Source organism: Vipera berus, assembly GCF_964194415.1.
Source record: "Vipera berus genome assembly, chromosome: 2".
Classification (NCBI taxonomy): Eukaryota; Metazoa; Chordata; class Lepidosauria; order Squamata; family Viperidae; genus Vipera; species Vipera berus.
Window position 1 is genome coordinate 22,836,343 of NC_138203.1, and position 20,891 is coordinate 22,857,233.

Consider the following 20,891-nt stretch of genomic DNA (forward strand, 5'->3'; position numbering starts at 1 on the left):
ACAGACGAGCTTTATGGGGATGCTGACTTCATTTTCCATCAGGACCTGGCACCTGCCCACACTGCCAAAAGCACCAAAACCTGGTTCAATGACTGTGGGATTACTGTGCTTGATTGGCCAGGAAACTCGCCTGACCTGAACCCCATAGAGAATCTATGGGGCATTGCCAAGAGAAAGATGAGAGACATGAGACAGAACAATGCAGAAGAGCTGAAGGCCGCTATTGAAGCATCCTGGTCTTCCATAACACCTCAGCAGTGCCACAGGCTGATAGCTTCCATGCTACTGCATTGAGGCAGTAATTGCTGCAAAAGGGGCCCAAACCAAGTACTGAGTACATATGCATACTTATACTTTTCAGAGGTCCGATATTGTTCTATGTACACTCCTTGTTTTATTGATTGCATGTAATATTCTAAATTTCTGAGATTGTGGATTTGGGGTTTTCATGAGCTGTACACCATAATCATCACAATTATGATAAATCATGGCTTGAACTATCTTGCTTTGCATGTAATGAGTCTATCTCATATATTAGTTTCCCCTTTTAAGTTGAATTACTGAAATAAATGAACTTTTGCACGATATTCTAATTTTTCGAGTTTCACCTGTATATTGACCCCTAATTCTTTGATCCCAATACTTTTCCTTCATATTTCCTAGATCTGCTTGTAAATTCCCTTTGGATTGATGAGGAATCTGGACCTATTACTGAAAGTCATGGAATTATTATCGCACTTAATTTGCTAATTCCATGGAAAATAATTGGCTGCATAATCTATTCCAGAAGTGCCAGATTGATTCTTCATCCTAACTGCAGAACATAGAAGAGACTACATGGAAAACTAAGAGTAGAAAAACATCTCTCTGTTTAGTCACTCAGGCTCAAGTTTTGTAGTGTTAAGATATAGTCCAAGAGAAATTGAGGTAATCACACTGCATATCTATGGTATATTTAAAGCCATGGACTTTAGAAAGTCAAACTTTTGCAATAATGACAGTGATTAAAAGCAAAATAATATTTGGCTGCAAGCTAAGTCCCATTCTAGAATTTTCTTTAGATCAGTAAGAGACAAGCATTAGGTACAACAAGTTTCTAAATCCAGTCTTCAGAATAATGACTTGCAATTATTATTCTCCTTTTATTATACATCACTTCCCTATACTCCTATGCCAATTCTAATCTATGCAATTTTCATTGACAGAAATTCCTTATGTGAAATTACTATCAGATATGCTATGTCAAAAAACCTATTTTGGGAAGTGAAAATTTTGCAGAAATAAAATTAATGTTTGCTTTGCATCAGCAGAATTTTAAATGTGTCATCATTCAGAACATGTATAGGATTGAAAATGCTCCTGTTTTATAATATGAAATTTATATCTATACAAATTGAAAAACTAAACCAAAGTTCTGAACCAATAATCTGTATCTGATCTTTACTTGACATAAAACATATAAATGTTGTGAAATGTAACCTTGATTTCCAAGGGGCGGGGCTGAAGAGAGCAGAGAAGCAGCAAAGCATGGAATGTTTGGTAGGAGGTAGAGGCCTAATATGACTCTTCCCTGGTGACTCTCAGAGTCTATCTGTAGTTATGCAAATGGTTGCTTTAGTCTGGCAAGAGTTCTGTCTATGGGTTAGGAACAATAAAGAAGCCTGAAGGAAGTAATTCCACATGCCTTTCTTGGTACCAGAGTGATGAGGGAAGATGACAATAATTGGTTCAAGTTAGACATGGTTCTTACTTAAATATGTTAAAATCTTGCTTTATTTTTTTTAAAATATTGAATTACTCTACATTTAGATCATGCTAACATGTTAACAACTGCACACTTTAAGCAAACATATGGGGTTTGTTTCTTTGCTTCTGATTTGGCATATTGAGTGAATTCTGTCACTGTAAATTATGAGTTATATTTCAGAAAAAACATACGAGTCAACTGTGGTTTATTCAATAAAAAAATCATATACCAATAAGTGTTAATTTTTTTGGCAGCCATGTTTGACACAACAAGTTTTGCAATTGCTTAATCCTTTCTAATCAAACACTCCAAAGTTACCTTTCGGGGTGAGAATATGATTAAGAAACTACATAAGCTGTACTAAGCCAGTTAATTGCAACTCTACTTCTCCTTAATTTTAGTTTTGTTGAGTGTGTGCCACTAGACAATATTCAGTTTTATACTATCATTTTCTTAAACCTTTTTTTAACCTAACTGCCTACTTTATCAGTCAGCTTCTTATGACTGTGAAGAACCATTTTTTTCCCCAAAAATAAGCAATAAACTCAGTTTATTTTTATACCTTTATTATTTTTAATAAATTAAATTATTACAAAATAACATTTTATATTGGAGGGAAAAAATCAGTTTTAGCACAGAAAGTTGAAAGCTTTTCAGCTATGGAAGAAGAGATTTTTCATTTAAATGGTAAACAATGTTTTCTATACTCCGGTTCTTCTATTGTTGCTCAATATATTCGAAGATGATCTGACTTGTCCTCCACCAGTATGTTATTAGAATGAGCATCATGTTCTAAATGTGATGGTGGTAAAAGTTGGCAGCTTATAGACTTAAATTATGTTCACTTTGTAGTGTAAGAGCAACAACACTAATTAAATTGATGGTTCATTTTATAGCAAGATTTTAATGTTTACCATCTTTAGAAAATGAATGGTTTGGTGTCCACCAGCAAATACCCAATATTGTTTTTGAAGATCCTATTTAATCTATTACACTCGGTGCTTTTTTTGTAAAAGAAAAAGGTGCCAGAACTCACACATGTCATACAACCTGCCTTGCCTACCCTACAAGGTTCCACCCAAAAAAAGGTGCCGGAACTCTGTTCTGAGCGTTCTATGAGGAAAAAAAGCCCTGATTACACTGATCATATTCTATCCAGAGATGTATAAATGGTGGCATGGCATCCACGTGCAATTTACTAGCATATTTTTTTATGGACCCCGGAGCCTGATTTTGCACTGTAAAAACTGGGAAATATAGAGCCAAATTTCTTTCTTCTTCCTTGAAAATACCTGAAACCCCTTCCTGAAATAAACAAATCCTTGAATCAATTAAATTATGCATTATTGTTCTAGTCCTTCAATTTATTTTCACATTCCACACTGAGACAGATTTGAAATTCAGCAATTGACAGTATTTCCACTGCTAAGGACAATAGGTTCTTAATTAACTTCTCTTTCCTTACCATTCTGACTTCATAAGCTTAAAAAAATGTCTGAAAAAAACACAATGAAAAATGAACAATACTTACAACCATACCATTTAGGGACACCCAGCAATCTTCTGGGAAATCTTGAAGCAATGGGACCAAGAACTGAAGGCAACCATCCCAATGGCAAAGAAGCAACATCATTCCAATGAGATTGAAGATTCTCACCACAGCACTGGCTAGATCGTAGGTCATGTGGAAAATCTGCAGATAAAATTACAGACAATATGTGGTCATCAAAACCAAGATGTTACCATTGAGTTATACCTCATTAAGGAAAAACCAATAGTGGACAACAGTCCAAATCCTATAAAGTAGTGCCATCAAGTTTATGTCCAGAAAAAATCCTTAGAAGCTGACCAGAACTGATAGTAAAAGACAATCATTTTAGAAAGGCATAATGGGCAAATTTGTACTAATCCATTTTGTTTATATCAGTTTAACCTAACATTTAGTAGTATCCAGCTACATTAAATTAACATATAACTTCACAAGAATGTCACTAACTAATCATTAAATCAATATTGCTTTTCTTTTTTCCCCATTGATTCACTTTTTTAGTTTTACATTTTTTAAATTAAAGACAGGTTGATAATTTATTATATGAATTTCTTCATGATTTGTTGAATGATGACAATCCTATCACCCTGAAGTAACTGAAGCACACCCTGGGTTACACTAAATACAGTATTAAAGAATCAGCAGGAAAACCTAATGCAAAAAGTAACAAGTTCCTATACTCCAAACAATTGTAACCATCCATTTTTATAGCTAAGGAAAAAAAGCAAAGTTAGTGGAGAAGAATAATCTGTAATATATAAAGTAATAATGTAATCAGAAGGAAAAAAATGAGTCTTAAACATAGTAACAAAGAAAAAGAAGAAGAGAGAGAATTGAGTGATTGTCCCAAGTTGGTGTAAATTTAAAAATGAGCTTAGTATGGAAGGACCATTTAGAAGGAACTTGGAGAATCAATTATAACCCCCAGAGGTTGAAAAGAGCATAAGAAAGAAACACAGTATATGACTTTGGTCAGGCTTTCAAGGTTTTGTAACAATACCTTATTACAATAATATTTCCTGTAGACATAAGACATGAATGAATTGCTGCCTATGCCACCCTGGATTTCATAAATTATTATTAGCATTGTATGGATTCACCACCACAATTTTCATCAGTTTAAAAAATAGATTATTTTTAAATGACTTTCCAAGAAGGATAATTTTAAATAAAATGATCATGTGTATTCATAGACATAATATGAGATGGATGAGGAATGGAAATTAGGGTCTTTTATTGTACACAGGTAGCCCTTACTTACCTTGATTATTCAAAGTTATGATGGCACTGAAAAGGGGGATTGTTCAACTGGTCCTTGAAGTTATGGCTGTCACAGCACGCCTGTGATTGTGATCTGGGTACTTGGCCACTGGCTTACATGACAGTTGCAGCATTCCATAGACACATGATCACCTTTTGCAACCTTCCCTGCCAGCTTCCCACAAGCAAAGGCAATAGGGAAGGCATCTCAGAATGTTGTACTTTGCTCTGCTTAAATGGCTTGCAAATGGCCCTACCTGGTCCTACTCTTGTGGGCCACTTGCCACACTGCCCTGTCCAACAACAGCCATTCTTAGCCCAGTTGTGCTTGCATCATGACTTACCACTCTGCCAGTCTGCTTGTAAGCTACCTGGGACTCACTTAACGACTTGTGATCCTTACAAAACAATGCAATAAAGAGTGCTGGAATTGCTGTTGCTAAGCAATGTGATCATGTGACAACATACTTTATGATTGTTTATGGAAATTCTGGTCCCAATTGCTGAGGACTAGCTATAATTTTCTCATTAGGAGACTGCAGTCTTCCTGGCTTACCACATTTCAGTTAAATCTAAAAGAGGAGGAGAAATGTAATATTAACTCCTCCCATGGGGAAGACTTCAGAATAATGGAAAGTTATATAACGGAACATGTTAGTAGCACATTCTTTCTATTCTAACAGTGCAAAAACTTCACTCAGCAAAATTAAAACAAATTACTAAACACCCTGACAATAATATAAAAATAGAGGAGATTTGCTGTAGGGGAATATTTTGGCATAGTTATAAGCTATCATCTACAAACATTAATACCATTTTTAGATTAAATATAAGATAGTTTGAACAAAACTGATCTCTTCAATGTTTTGACATTCCCACTATTCAGAAGTTTAGTTCAATTTTTTTTAAAGTAGCCTAGAGAAGCTAAGAATGTACAACTGCTTTTATCTTGCCTATAGTTGTTTGGGGGTTTGAAGAAATGCAATATGTAATGGTAAGGAGACTATCTACCTGCCTTGAGAAAAATTAAATATTTATGTAGATTTTTCTTGATTACCCACTACCTTAAAATACCATTCACTTAGCTGGAGTGACTCCAAATTTTTTAAACTGGCTGTGTGACTTTAATATTCTCTCTCAGACTAACTCATCTCTTCTCGTTGTTGAGAAGAAAATAGGAGAAGTAAGGAGCATTAGGTATGCTTATTATTTTGAGTTATTTAAAAAATAATAAAGGCGGCATAAAAATAAATTTGTTGATGTGACTGTTGAATGACTTAATAATTTGTTAGAAACTGAACCTTTTTCAAAGTGAGCCTTTAAAAACTGAATCTCTCATCTATTTACAGATATAGTTACTCTCTGGAATATGAAATATTTTTATTTTTTTTGCTTGGAAAAATGTACAAAATACAGCAAAAAGGACTTTTTTTATTGTAAATATATATGCTTCACTCCCACGAGTAAATCTGTAAAGCTGCAATTTATACTGCAATAATGATATGGACGGAAAACGTCACTGAATTATAAAATACTTTTGAAGTTTGGTGTATGCATAGTTGAAATGAGAAATTTGTTTTAATGTATTTGAAAACATAAAATAACTTGTCATGCTACTTGAACCCTGGAGATTTACAGTATGTTAGCCTGTCATCCCTGCAAATTCTGAATGGTGGGCCCCTCAAATCTGAAGCATACCAGGTAGAGGAATCCGTATGCATGTGTCATAGATATAAGCTTTCAGATAATGTTAAATATAAATCTTACTTCAGTTTATAATCTCTGTTATATTTTTTTTAAACTGAGTCTTTAAAATAAATCTACAAATTTTAGAAGCCATAAAGCTGCCAATATGCTTCTGTGCACAGTTGCATCCTTTCCTAGCCATTTGTCACCTTAAGGGAAAATCAAGCCTTTGTAAATCTTCCCAGAGACTATTCTCATCCCTATAGGCAACAACGCATTCATGTACAAACCAACAAATTAATCCAACCAAGGAATCACATCAACATTTACGAGCAAATATAAGACAGGTGCTTGGGGTCACAAATATCTTACAACAAAGGTCCCCAATCTTTTGGGCACCAGGGACCAGTTACACGGAGAGAAATTTCTCTGCAGACTGGAGAGAGTGTGGTTTTGTGTGCTGCCTGCATCCTGTTTGTGTGGGCTTTCCTTTTTTGTGCGGACCAGTTGCTGGCATGCTGTGGCCCGGTACTGGTCCATGGACTGGGGGGTTGGGGACCCCTGCCTTACAAAACCAAACTAACTACACCATCTAGCCTCTTTTTCTAAAGTTCACAAATCTTTTACCACCCAACAGTTATATGTTAATAAACATTGTTAACTAATGTTAGGCCCCGGGACTGATCTGACATTTCAGATTTCTAGTGTTTTTTCTTGGGGCCTTCAGGAGCTAGTAATAGGTAACCTTGTATGGCATATCAATATTGCAAGTGTTTAGATAAGGGTATCTCAAAAGCACTGTTGTTCTCAAACAAATTTTGAGGAAATAAAGATTCTGTTCACTGAGTCCACTGACAGCAAGGTGTGCCTAATGTTCCTTGCCAATGAGGGAGATAAATGGATTTAATCCTAGCAAAAACGATGAAAACAGTGTCAGGGATAAGAGGGCTATCAACTCTTTCTGCATCTCCAGTTTACATTCTATGGTGGAATTGCTACATAGTGTGTTGTTATCCTCCTGTGACTGTCCAAATAACTAGGTCTTGCTACTAATATAAAACCTCTGCATTATGAAATTGTGTTTTTTTATACATCTGTTTTTAATGCGTATCTGAATTTTATTTATTTAAATTGCATTTTTCCAACATTAAGGTACAGACTCTCCTTCCCACACACACATTGCAAAAATAGGGTACATTTTACTTTTATATTCACTTCTGTTACTTTCTAATGCATCCTATGGTGCATGGATATGAACTGGAGCAACAAATGCTGTAAAACACAGTGCAGACGTGACTGCATGCATAGCTGTATCGGGTTTGTGCAGTTTTATGTGTCATCTGTCGTTGAATACTGAACTGAACTTAGAACACCAATTGGGGATTTGGATAGTACAGGTGAAACTTGAAAAATTAGAATATCGCGCAAAAGTTCATTTATTTCAGTAATGCAACTTAAAAGGGGAAACTAATATATGAGATAGACTCGTTACATGCAAAGCAAGATAGTTCAAGCCGTGATTTGTCATAATTGTGATGATTATGGCTTACAGCTCATGAAAACCCCAAATCCACAATCTCAGTAAATTAGAATATTGTGAAAAGGTGCAATATTCTAGGCTCAAAGTGTCCCACTCTAATCAGCTAATTAAGCCATAACACCTGCAAAGGGTTCCTGAGCCTTTAAATGGTCTCTCAGTCTGGTTCAATAGGAATCACAATCATGGGGAAGACTGCTGACCTGACAGTTGTGCAGAAAACCATCATTGACACCCTCCATAAGGAGGGAAAGCCTCAAAAGGTCATTGCAAAAAAAGTTGGATGTTCCCAAAGTGCTGTATCAAACCACATTCATAGAAGGTCATGTGGAAGGGAAAAGTGTGAAAGAAAAAGGTGCACAAGCAGCAGGGATGACCGCAGCCTGGAGAGGATTGTCAGGAAAAGGCCATTCAAAAGTGTTGGGGACTTTCACAAGGAGTGGACTGAGGCTGGAGTCAAGAGCCACCACACACAGATGGATCCTGGACATGGGCTTCAAATGTCGTATTCCTCTTGTCAAGCCACTCCTGAACAACAAACAACGTCCGAAGCGTCTTACCTGGGCTAAAGAAAAACAGACCTGGTCTGTTGCTCAGTGGTCCAAAGTCCTCTTTTCTGATGAGAGCAACTTTTGCATCTCATTTGGAAACCAAGGACCCAGAGTCTGGAGGAAGAATGGAGAGGCACACACTGCAAAATGCTTGAAGTCCAGCGTGAAGTTTCCACAGTCTGTGTTGATTTGGGGAGCCATGTCATCTGCTGGTGTTGGTCCACTGTGCTTCATTAAGTCCAGGGTCAACGCAGCCGTCTACCAGGAGATTTTGGAGCACTTCATGCTTCCTTCCGCAGACGAGCTTTATGGGGATGCTGACTTCATTTTCCAGCAGGACTTGGCACCTGCTCACACTGCCAAAAGCACCAAACCCTGGTTCAATGACCGTGGGATTACTGTGCTTGATTGGCCAGCAAACTCGCCTGACCTGAACCCCATAGAGAATCTATGGGGCATTGCCAAGAGAAAGATGAGAGACATGAGACAGAACAATGCAGAAGAGCTGAAGGCCGCTATTAAAGCATCCTGGTCTTCCATAATACCTCAGCAGTGCCACAGGCTGATAGCTTCCATGCCATGCTGCATTGAGGCAGTAATTGCTGCAAAAGGGGCCCAAACCAAGTACTGAGTACATATGCAAGCTTATACTTTTCGGAGGTCCGATATTGTTCTATGTACACTCCTTGTTTTATTGATTGCATGTAATATTCTAATTTTCTGAGATTGTGGATTTGGGGTTTTCATGAGCTGTAAGCCATAATCATCACAATTATGATAAATCACGGCTTGAACTATCTTGCTTTGCATGTAATGAGTCTATCTCATATATTAGTTTCCCCTTTTAAGTTGCATTACTGAAATAAATGAACTTTTGCACGATATTCTAATTTTTGGAGTTTCACCTGTATGTATCAATGCACAGATGTCTGTGGTAATATCAAGATAGGGACCCAAGGAGGAAGAGAGACTAAGGAAACTGAAATCAGCTGCAAATAATTACATCACATATTCCAAATGTATTGCAAAAATTATCTTTGTTATAATTGGAACCCTGAATAAAATGAATTAGAGAATCTGCAACAAAGAAGAGACAGAAACAACCCTACCCAAACATTTCCAATAACTAAGGTCCAACTCAACATAATTAAATCCACACATCTTAATGCCAATAGAAAGGACAGATTAAATTCTGAATAGGAATATGATTCATTTCACCACTATATCTTTTAAAATATGACTGTTACTACAATGAAAATTTTAGATGGATTATTGTCAAATAATTATTAAAAACAGGACATCTTGTACCTAAGATCTGAGCCAGGAGCTAAAATGATATTTTAAGGGAACTGATACAATATAAATAACAGGCAAAAAGAAGCAAAAGAAGATGGAAAGAAACTGAATAAATAAATTCAAAGCTGAATGTATGTGACAGTATTCTCAGTAATGGAAGAGGATAGCTGCCAGATTATTATTTATTATTAAAGTAATCTATCAATGCAGAAGTTGTGGCCAACACTACTAAAATCTACTCTCTATTTTTGGTAAGGATAATATAACTGATCCAATCACAAATTTCTGTCATATGCTGCAGGTATTTAAAAAAATCAGGTCACATATTCAGGCTTTATAAATTATTCTAGAATCAGCTGTGATGAAGAGCTGTAAGGAAATGTTTCAAATAAATTGATTCAGCAATATGGATTAAGGGAGCTATAACTTCAGCTTGAATTAGTAAATTGTCATTCCCCAATATAGATTTCTCATCAGTACTTAAACACAGAGATTCTCAAATTATAAAATATGATTCTTTGAAGATTGCAAGCAAAGTGAAGGGGTGTGTGTGTGTGTGTGTGATACTTTCCACTGTGCATGAATAAAAGTGGTCTTCACTATGCTGTTGGTGCTGCACTAGACTGGACCGGGCTGGATCAAGTCTCTTCTTTAGTAATCTCTGTGCTTAACCTGTAGCAGTCCCAACCTGTTCTTGAGCACCATTCAAAACATCTCAGCCAGGTTCAAGGTAGTCTTCCATGCCTTCATCCTACTCCAAGGGTGGCTCTCCTTGGGCTTCTTTCTAGTAGGCACATTTTACCTCAAGGTTTTGTTGTTGTTTTTTGCTTTTTACTTCTTGCAGGAAGAGAATGCATCATACTGGAAATCCAGCAATTATGTAGCTGGGAATCTTTCTGAAGCACATTCCATTCTTATTGGATTCTTCCAACTTGGTTATTGTCAAAGCATAGAAGCATCCTTTCCTTAGCATCTCAGTTAGGTGCATCCATCAATTTGCTTTCTTTCTCTAGGACTTTTGTGCCTATTTATGGAGAGGGTTGCACGATTCATGTATTTATTATGTGTGCACGTGTGTGATATGTATTACATGAAGAGGCCAAAACATCACAAAGTTTGAGAATCCTTGCCCTAACATCAGGATTAAAATCAATCTCAACACCATGTTTAATAATATTGACCAATACTATTTTTTATTAATGAAAGATTAAAATAAATTAAAAAGATTCAAAATTTGTAAGGAAATAAATAAAATTTATAATATAATAAAGAAATAGGGGGAAATAATCTACAATACATAATATATTTAGTAAAACATATTAAATGTATATAACGTGTATTGAATTACTGCAGTGTCTATGTAGTTAATGCTTTTCAATTAAGCTAATTTAGTAAGAACCAACATTTGTTGGTTGTCAGACAGTTTTAAGTATAGCATTGGCATAACAGATTTTACTATTCACAATTACTATTACTACTATTACTACTATTCACAATTACTATTCACAATTACAATTTACTATTCGCAAATATAGTGTTTCTATTTACTTATAAATTGTGGAAAATAGTGCTTCCTACTGTTGTAGTCTTTCTTGTATCTACTTTAAAATGTACATCCTTTTTATATCTTATAGAAAAAAATGGATAGAGCAAAATATCCAAGAATGGGATCACAAAAATTGTATTGGCCTTATAACTAGATTGGTGTTTGCTATATATTAAAAATGTATTACGTATGCATGGGTTTTAGCCTAATGCATATGTTAGCCCAAATTGGTTAATGATCTCTTTTTATTTGGATATATTAGAAAGCAGACAAGTACTTTATGTCTAGAATATTTTGAATTTTATAAAGTATATGCTTTTAATTTGAATAAGTGTTTTATTTGTATTAGTTATGTCTCTTAATGACACTCTGCTTATGTCAAATGTTTGGGCAAATAGGTGAAAAATGTTCTTTCTTCCACAGTAGCCAATTTAATTGTTCTCAGAGATAGACACATGGTATGGCCTTAATTACTAGAAAGTGTAGCCAGAATTTGCAACCTAAATTGGGTGCAAAATATCCCAGTGTAATTACTGATAAAGGTTTCCTATGAAATAATCACCTACTAATACTTAGGTGATACATTTTATCCTACTGAAAAATTTCAAAACCATATTTAAATAATGCATAGCACATTGCAGTATTCTATCAGTCAGGATATCCTTTTCCCCCACCATTCCTCATATGCAAGTACTGATTTAATATTATTGTCTTTAAGAGAATCATCACTTGAGACATATGTACTAATAGAGTAAGATAGTTTTTAAAAGGAATTATAAATCAATTCAGTTGCATAAAATATAATTCAAGAAAAAAAAGAATAAAAGTAAATTCAGATATTTCCTGAAGGTCCATAAAAAATAGGGATACAGGAAGTTCATCGGGAGGAGCAGAGGCATTACATGAAAAGATCTACTAGCCCAGGGTTCTTTAGTCTGTGTTCTATGGGACCATAGGGTTCCACAAATGCTGGAGATGGTTCCTTGAGAGACTAAGAGGAACAGAGGGAAAATAAACTTCTATCACAAGAGCTCTGACATTTTATGAAGAATTCTAGAATTATTATTTTTAACTATAATGTTCTACAGTCTGAAAAGGTTTCAATGTCCTTGTGCTAACCTAACCATTCTTAATAGAAAGCAATAAGGTGCCCTCTATTGATAAACAATTTCAATGTCCCTCACTCCTATAAACTTTTAAGAGTAGTCATCTTCCCAAGTTCTTTCAGACAAATCAACCATATTAGTTCACCTATCAACCTCATTTGTTGGTTGAAGGTACTGTCCATGCCCTATTATGTTTCTTACATATCTTAATCAACTTATTGTTATAACTTTTATATATGACGTTCAGTACACAGTTCTCTTTTTCACTATGGGGTGTCCAAGGCAGCCAAATGGTAAGAATTTTTTTTAAAAAAATTAAAATAATAAAGATATCTGGAACGCAACCTCAATTCCTGGTGATTTTCTGGACAATGTTCATGTTTTTTCTTGGAGCAAAACAGAATGGTTTACTATTTCTTTTAAAAAAATTGAACCATCCAGTCAAAGCTACCACTCTGGAATTGTAATGGTATGTGTGAATGACTTCGGGAGACCAGGCAAAGAAGTACTGTCCAGAGAATGGTCAGATAAGTGGAAGCATAGCCTACAATATGCCACACAGCAGACAGAATAAGATATTCAAAACGGACTTGTACTTTCAAATTTGCAAGATTCTGATAATGTAAATTTTCAATAAAGTAGGATTAGCTTATCTGGCCATCTTTCCTATCAGGTCCATAGGATAAATCTGACAGGAATTCTCAAGGGCTACCCAGGTCTGATCCTGCTTAGCTACTGGCCCAAACAAAATCACTTTCCTATGAAAAGAGTTAAAATTCAGTTAAATATACAAAGACTAAAATATAATGCTCTGCAAAAACATATCTAAAAGCTTATTTCAAAGTAAAAAAAAATAAGCATAATTCTGATTTTTCTTATAGCCTTTGAAAAACATGGCATAGTATACTATACACATCACAGTCACTCAGTCTTTCTCCTAAACCTTGTAGTCATAATTAGTCATTAGAAATACCATGCTTTGTCTCCAAGATCCTGGCGAGAAGACAACTAAGTACAGAACATCATCCATGTTACAACACTTTCCTTCTTTGCACTTGATGGGAAAATAGAGATGGTTCAGGAATCATGGTTTTGATGACTCCTGCTCTGCTGGGGTCCTTCAAAACCAATGTTCATTTTCTGTTTTTCTAAGTGAAAGAGGCAGATTGGAAAAGAACCTGAGATCTGGGTTCATTCCATGTCTGCTTTTGTGTAAGCTTCAAACCCATCATAACAACCAAGAAAATATTTCCTCTGAAACTCAACCAATTTGCTTTTCTCAAATTTATACCCTACAGCAAGGTAATTTCAGGCCAATATTTGTACCCCAGTATGGTGATCAAATTCTTGCTGAGATGACTCCCGGTATGTTCTCTCTCTCTTTCTCTCTCTTTCACTGAACCCAAGGGTGCCTTTGGGAATGGAAATCTGAAATTCAGCCACCTTTGAGTAATTTTGGAGCTCTTTGTTTATTTAAAGAGAAAAAGAAGCTATTTGCCCCTCAGAATTCTCCTGCTGCGATTCCCAGTCTTCCTCTCCCAAGGAAGAAATGGGCTAAAAACTAGGTCCTGAGCCTTCCAGGATGTCACTTATAAACCTTTGGCTGTTTGTGGGTGCAAGCTGTAGCCCGCAAGACAAGGAAAGCCCTCTGTTCACACCAGAATATTTGTAAAAGGAAAATGAGTTGGAATAAATTTAAAATTGGAAAACTGAAAGAACTAAAGAGTAAAAGAACTAAAGAGATTTGCTCAGCCCTAGGCAGGAGTGATTATTACATCTCATATAGTACAAGTTGCTGCCCCATTTGCCAGAACACATAAAAACTAATGAGGAAAGCTTTTGAGTGTTGCCAATCAATCCAGCTTGTATGATAGAGAGGTATAACTATTGTTGATAGTGGCATTTTCAGCAAAAAGATCGATATCAAACTGTTCACTTGATTCAATGCCTGCGGAAAATAAATGGAGCTTTCTTATTGATGTCAGTATAGTTAAAGTGTGTGGTCCCAATGCCCTACATAGTTTGTAACACTTAGTAGGGCTCAAAATGAAAGGTGTGTCTGAGGCAGAACATGTGAAAAATCTGCTGAGTGTAATTTTTTTGGTTATGCCTGGAAGGCAGCGTTACTTAACGAAGTCCTAGTTCATACTTAATTCTCAGTGTATTTGAGGACAGTAATAATTCAGCACAATATAAAAATAGACATGTATTTAACTTTCAAAATGTAAGGCATTTTGTAATGCAGATACGTCTGAATTCAAATAAACTAGCCTAGCGTGGGGGCCAGGAGGCAGAAGCACCAGTGATTTAATAAAATATTTAATATATTTCAATATATTTAATATAATACTAAGTCAGTTTTGCCACCTAGGAAGTCTGGTTCAACTTTGGATATATCCATCTCTCCATCCAATTCTTAAATGTCTTTCCAGAAAGACAGCCAATACGGATTTAATTAAAATGCAATAAACAAGAACAAAAGTCAACTTCCCTCAGAAAATTCCTGTCCATTTCCCCACCTCTGCTAATCACTAACAGTCCAAACTCACCTATTCATCAAAGGATTGCTTATATAAAAGCAATAAACAGAGTTACAGAGGCTTCAGCTTTTTCAGCCTTTTATAAGGCACTGAAGGCCTGGCTGTCAAGTGTTCAGTCCAAGAGTTAGGTCTGCTGTTGTTGTGTTTTCTTTCTTCTGTGACTGGGATTATTGTTTATTCTTGGGTTCCAGTACTTTTGTTTTATTTTGTTTTTTGGAGGGGGAGAGGTTGTGTAGGTTTATAATTCTTCTATGCTGCCTAAAATTACTCAAGTAATATGAATAGCAATATAAATAATATAAATAAGTGTTTGTACAGTCATGTGAATTTTTGTATATCTCTCTGTCTGTCAATAGAACAATAAAACAGAGCTTTATTTCTTATGATGGGAATTTCAAGTTTGGAAGCGGTCACCAAAAAAGCTTTCTTGATTTATTAGCTGATCAAATTCTACTGGTAGAATCAAGAAAGGTAATTTACAAACCAGTAAGCTTGTAGAGGAGAATATCATACCAAATATAATTTTCTAGTTCATAACCAGCTTGAATTTTCCCCAGAAATTGACTATTTTCTTTATAAAAGTTTGAGACATAGAGTATATACTCTGCTGCAAAAACTGTGATTGGCAAAAGTGAGGTGAAAATGGAAGGTTAGCTTCAGCACATATACCCAATCTCTGATTACAATTCTCAATCTATAATGTTACTTCCAGTCTTCTCAGCAAAATGTTTTGCTCTTCTCTTTCCTTAAAAGAAAGATGCAAGGCTCACATAAATTATCCATGAAAGGAGGAAGCAGATGGCTGCCAAAAAAAAGCAATGTGTTTACTCAAATTGTGTTGCTTTGGGGACTGGTGTTGCTGCTGTCCGGTCCATCATGATTGGGTTTAGCCATTTCTATTTTTCTGATGATTTCATTAACATAATCCAGTGAGGTTTTCCCTTTCTTTCAAATACACCCCCTTTATTTGTTTTGCAATTTGATGTTCATTAATTCTGTTTATATAACCAAACTACCACTGGTTACTCATTTTTCTATTCAGTCTACATTCTTTCAGCATCCATCCATTCTTGACTTCATCTCTTCTTTTTTAATATATGTTATTCATAAGTCACTTATTTGTAACTGCATTCAACTTATTTTTGTATTTCTCTTGACATACTCAAGCCTCACTGCCCAAAGGAAAGTAAACAGATGCATGTTCTTATACATACCAATTTTATGCAACAGACCACATAGTGCTCACTAAAATTATCCCATGGTTTACTTGTCTGAAACATTTCTTGATCTATTTCTCATCATTAACAGAAATTCTAGTTACACGCCTAACTATTTACTGTTCACATATAATGCAAAATATATTTCCCAACTTGACACACAACTATGTTAGATTTTGATACATTAATTTTCAGATGCATGCTTCCTGTTTCATCATACAGTTCATCATACAAGTCACTTGTAGGGGACATGGGTGGCATGCAAATGTAATAAATAAAATAAATAAAAATGAATCTAACATCTGTTGAAAATCATTTCATTCAATAAAATGTCATTATTTACACATAAAATTACACATACATTTCTAACCAAAACAAACACACTGTTACCGTTACAAATCCTCCTTAAACGTTTAGTAAATGTATTAACCTAACAAAGCATCACACATTTGTTAAGTCGTGGGCTCTGGTGAGCAGGAATGAAGACACACAGCTGAGTACAGAGAAACTCATTCTTTTATTCAAGCTGGAACTGTACTAGGACTTGGGGCGCAGCCCGCCACAATATATAGCCAAACCCTATGGTAGCAACCAATTAGATTGAACCCGTGCTTGCCACCCAAGGTTGACCAATTGCAGGACCGGAAACGTCCTGTCTGGGTTGCTGGAGAGCTGTTAGCTCTCCAGCAACGCAGGTTTTGTGGTACCAAAAGCCCAGTACATAACAACATTATTGTTTTACTTCCTGCTCAGTACCTTTACTCCCTTGACAGTATGCCTTAATTTTTAATTTACCACTTTGAATGCATAACCAGCAGCCTTCAACTTTTGCTCATACATAAGTGAATCATCCCATAATTCAAGCTTATCATACAATTTCTTAAGACCTACAGATGTAAAATGGTATATTTACAAATTTCTCAATTTCTCAGTGATCTGCTGAAGACCAAAAATTTGGCCTGCAATTTCCAAGACCATAATAAAGTTGCATTGCACTTCCCAAATTTTGTTCATTGTTACTTCAATTCCATTTTAGTTAGAGTTCTGAAAACAAACCACTGCCCATGTATACTTAAACCAATTTCTCTGTAGTGCTTGTTGCTACCTTCCCTTTGCAACATTAACAACAATTCTTTCAGTCTTTAGGCACAGAAACATCTCACATATCACACATTAAACAAGTTACACAAGCATTTCATAAGCAAGCCATTTCCACAATATAACCCATCTCCAGTTATATATATCTACAGACAACATCCTGTAGTATTTATGACTTTCATTTTATTCATTTATTTATGCACTAATTCTTTCTTTTCATTGCATTATCAACATATTACTATCATTCTCACAGAAATCTCTGAAATATGTTTTCCTGAACTCCGTTCCTTAATTCCATCCTGTATTAATTCATCACTTTTATTCTTAATTCCATTTACACTAGTGAATTCCTTGATTAACTCTCTACTCCATTAACTTTTTTAAAACTTTCATCAAAATTTCTCAGAATTCTCTTTGATTTTTTCAATTTTAAATATTCCTTTCACAGTTTCCTCAATATTTCCGATTTTACCAGGAGCATAACATACAACTACAACATATGTTATGGCTTCTTTCTTCGATATGCATCAAAAGATTTCTAGCTTAAATTCATATTTTTTCACACATTGTTTAGTTCTTTCATTGAGCTTTTTCAGTTTCCTCCATGTATCCATCAAACTCACCTTACAAAATCAAGGCATTCACATTCCTATCTATTATTCTTTTCCTTTCTCCATTTCAAAGATGCACAATATATCTATTTTTATTTTTTTCATTTCATTCAAGCTCTTTACCATTTCTCTTGTTATGACTCATATGCCCTATTTCGTGTTTTTTGCTATTACTGAATAAATTTGCGTAAAGAAACACTAAATAACATTATTATTCATGTTAAAGCAGCCAAAATAATATATGATAAGAGATCTGATTCACAAATTCACAATATACATTATTTTTTAAAAAGACAAATATGTGAGATTTTAACCTCCTTCTGTAGACATATTTACAGCAAGGTAGATCTTCCAATGGCTCAATTGTGTTTGATCTTATTTTTAAATAAATATGCTTTCTCTAGAATAATGTCCCATTTAATACAGAATACTTATTTCTAAGAAAACAAACATGGATTTTAGGATTTGTTGTTATTGTGGATAATAATTTAGTGGATTCTCTGTGCAAATCAGGGTTTGCTATCTAAAGGGGAGTATCAAATACTTCCTCAAGTCAAGATGGATGTCTAATCCAGAGTCACTTGGTTGAGTTGGGTGACTATAGAAATTGGATAAATAAATAATCAGTCTATCCTCCCTGGTAGTAATAAAAGGCAAGAAAACTTGAATAGTATAGAGTTAATCTGTTGTAATTGGACCAGAGAAAACATGTTCAAGTGCCCATTCAACTATTGGATAATTTTGTGCCAATCACTTTCTCTTCTCTTACTAGCTTACAAAATTATTAATAAGAATCTCACAAGAATCTCACAAGAATAAGAATCTCTGTCACTTTGAGTTTTAGCAAAAAGGGAGAATACAGATGCAATAAATAACAAACCAATTTAGGAAACACTGCCTTGAATTTTTTTGTGGTGATACATCCTTATCTTATCTATAGATATCTATAGCTATATTTCTTATCCATAGATCTATAAATATCAAACCTTGTCTGAGAAGAACTTTTGACTGACCATAAGTAAGTAAATAAGTATATAAAGTTATATAGTTCAACCAACATATTAAAAATTGACAGAACAGTCATATGCACTGTCTTATTTCATACATGGAAGAATCAGATTTGGAATACTCTGAACAATCTGTCTCATAAAAAGATGTTTCACATCAGGGGATAATTTGTCAGTAAATCATGATGGCAAAAACTTTTTATCAGGTGAGTACAAAATAGCCCTCCAGACAATATCCTGAACGAGCTACCCTGTGTGTAAACCAGTACAGATTTTACTTTCTTATGAAAGGATTTTCCTAAGCTGTTACCTGCTGTAACTTTTCATGGTGGAGAGGCCTGGAGAAATGTTTTGAAGGTGACCTTAACTGAAGGTACATTCACCTAGGGTGAGTCTATCTTTTAGAGATATACTGCATTTGAACAGTCCTGTATGACAGTGAAGTTCAAGTCCATGCTTGGTTTAGCCAAAGGATGCTCTACTTCTGTAAAGCATTGCCAAAGGAGAAGATGAAGGCATGGCTTAAGAGAAATCTTGCCATACTTGGTTAATTGGTAAGTCTGAATGACAGCACTAAAATTACACCATTTTATATACAACTTAAAATGGCTTGAATTTAAAGCAATTATGTTTTAATCTTAAAAAAGAAAAGAACAGAGAGAACAAAAGAGAATGAATGTTAGTTTATCTTTAAATCAGTTATTCATAAATAAGCAAACTGTTATTTATTTGTTTATTAAATTTATACAGCTGCCCTTCTTACAGAAATGTTATTCTCGGCTTTTATAAAAGCAGAACTGAATTATTGATCCTGCAAAATACTAGAAATGGAAAAAAGCTAATTTGGGCTATTTTTTTTATCAGCACTATCCTCCATTTATATGGCAAGTATGATCAACAAGTATATGATCAATATTGTAGTATCATCCAGCGGATGGTATAGAAAAAGAGAAAGACCTGTGTTATGTTCTAATTGGAAGTTCAAAGGTGGAAGCTTAATAGTGATTCAAACTAGAAATAAGGAGGAAGCTATTAAATAGTGAAACAGGTTGGCTTCTGAGGCCATGAATGATTCTTCACTGGAGGTCTAAGATATTACAATAGTAAAGTCCATTTTGAAATGAATTAATGGATCAGTTTAGATGACTTCAAGGTCTGTTCCAAATCCATGAATCTAGTTCTTCTTTTAAGGATAATGTATTTTTGGTCTTTGTCTCAACATTGTCTCTGTCTTTTTTAATTGTTCGGGTGACTATGTTCAAAAAGTATATCTGCCTTCACTAACTGAGACAGACAGACAGAAAGACTGATATAAAGCTGTACAGTTAAGGAGAGACTATTATATTTTAAACCTGCCATTTGTAATACAAGTCAAGAATCAGGGTTTGTGCCTAGGAGCATCCAATATGTGTCGAGGTGTGTGTGTGGAGGGGGAGGTGTTAGAGTGATGCAAGTAATATTGCAGCATTGAAATAAAAGCATATCCTTTCTTTGTGTGTTGCAACTTCGTATACATGCCTCAAAGGAGTGGAACTTACAGCACAATGCCGCAACACTGCCTTAGTCATTCAGATGAAAGCTGTGGGAACTGGTGGACGTCACTGAATGACTCTGTCAGTGTAGACTTAAATGAGCCTAAATATTTTAATGTTCCAGTGGAAATGGAGGTGGAAATTTGTTGTTAGGGGACAGAATTTCTTCAGCAATATACCTTTGTGAGCTCTGAGAGCATAGTGCTACTGAAAGAAGCATAGCTGGAACTGTCAGTTCTCTCATTTATTTATTTTTTAAAGAAAGATAAAACAAGTGCTCAGCCTATTAAAGAGTTCTATTCCTTTTTAAGTAAATAATAATAATGCATACAATTGTAATTTATGGGTTTCTACTGAAGTTTACTGATTTACTAGTAGTTTTAAAATCCTCAGTGGAGCTGGGATAAAAGAAAAAGAAAAGCAATCAGTTAAAGAAAAAGATATATCATGGAATCTAATGCTTTATATAAAATATAAAACTACATTCCTAATTGTTTATTGTACTTCATCTCCAAGGGACGCGGTGGCTCAGTGGGTTAGGACGCTGAGCTTGTCGATCGGAAGGTCGGCAGTTTGGCAGGTCGAATCCCGAGTGCCGCGTAACAGAG

General features: G+C 35.1%; 1 protein-coding gene across 1 annotated transcript in view; it reads right to left on the bottom strand.

Annotated features, from left to right (window-relative positions):
- The window catches only part of HCN1 (hyperpolarization activated cyclic nucleotide gated potassium channel 1), a gene marked incomplete at both ends in the record, with an annotated part of 171,775 nt that overhangs the window by 61,323 nt on the left and 89,561 nt on the right, over positions 1 to 20,891 (bottom strand). The window contains one exon of the mRNA XM_081320220.1: positions 3,279 to 3,440. Within this exon, the coding sequence (XP_081176346.1) occupies positions 3,279 to 3,440 (162 nt within the window). The remainder of the gene's footprint in view (positions 1 to 3,278; positions 3,441 to 20,891) is intronic.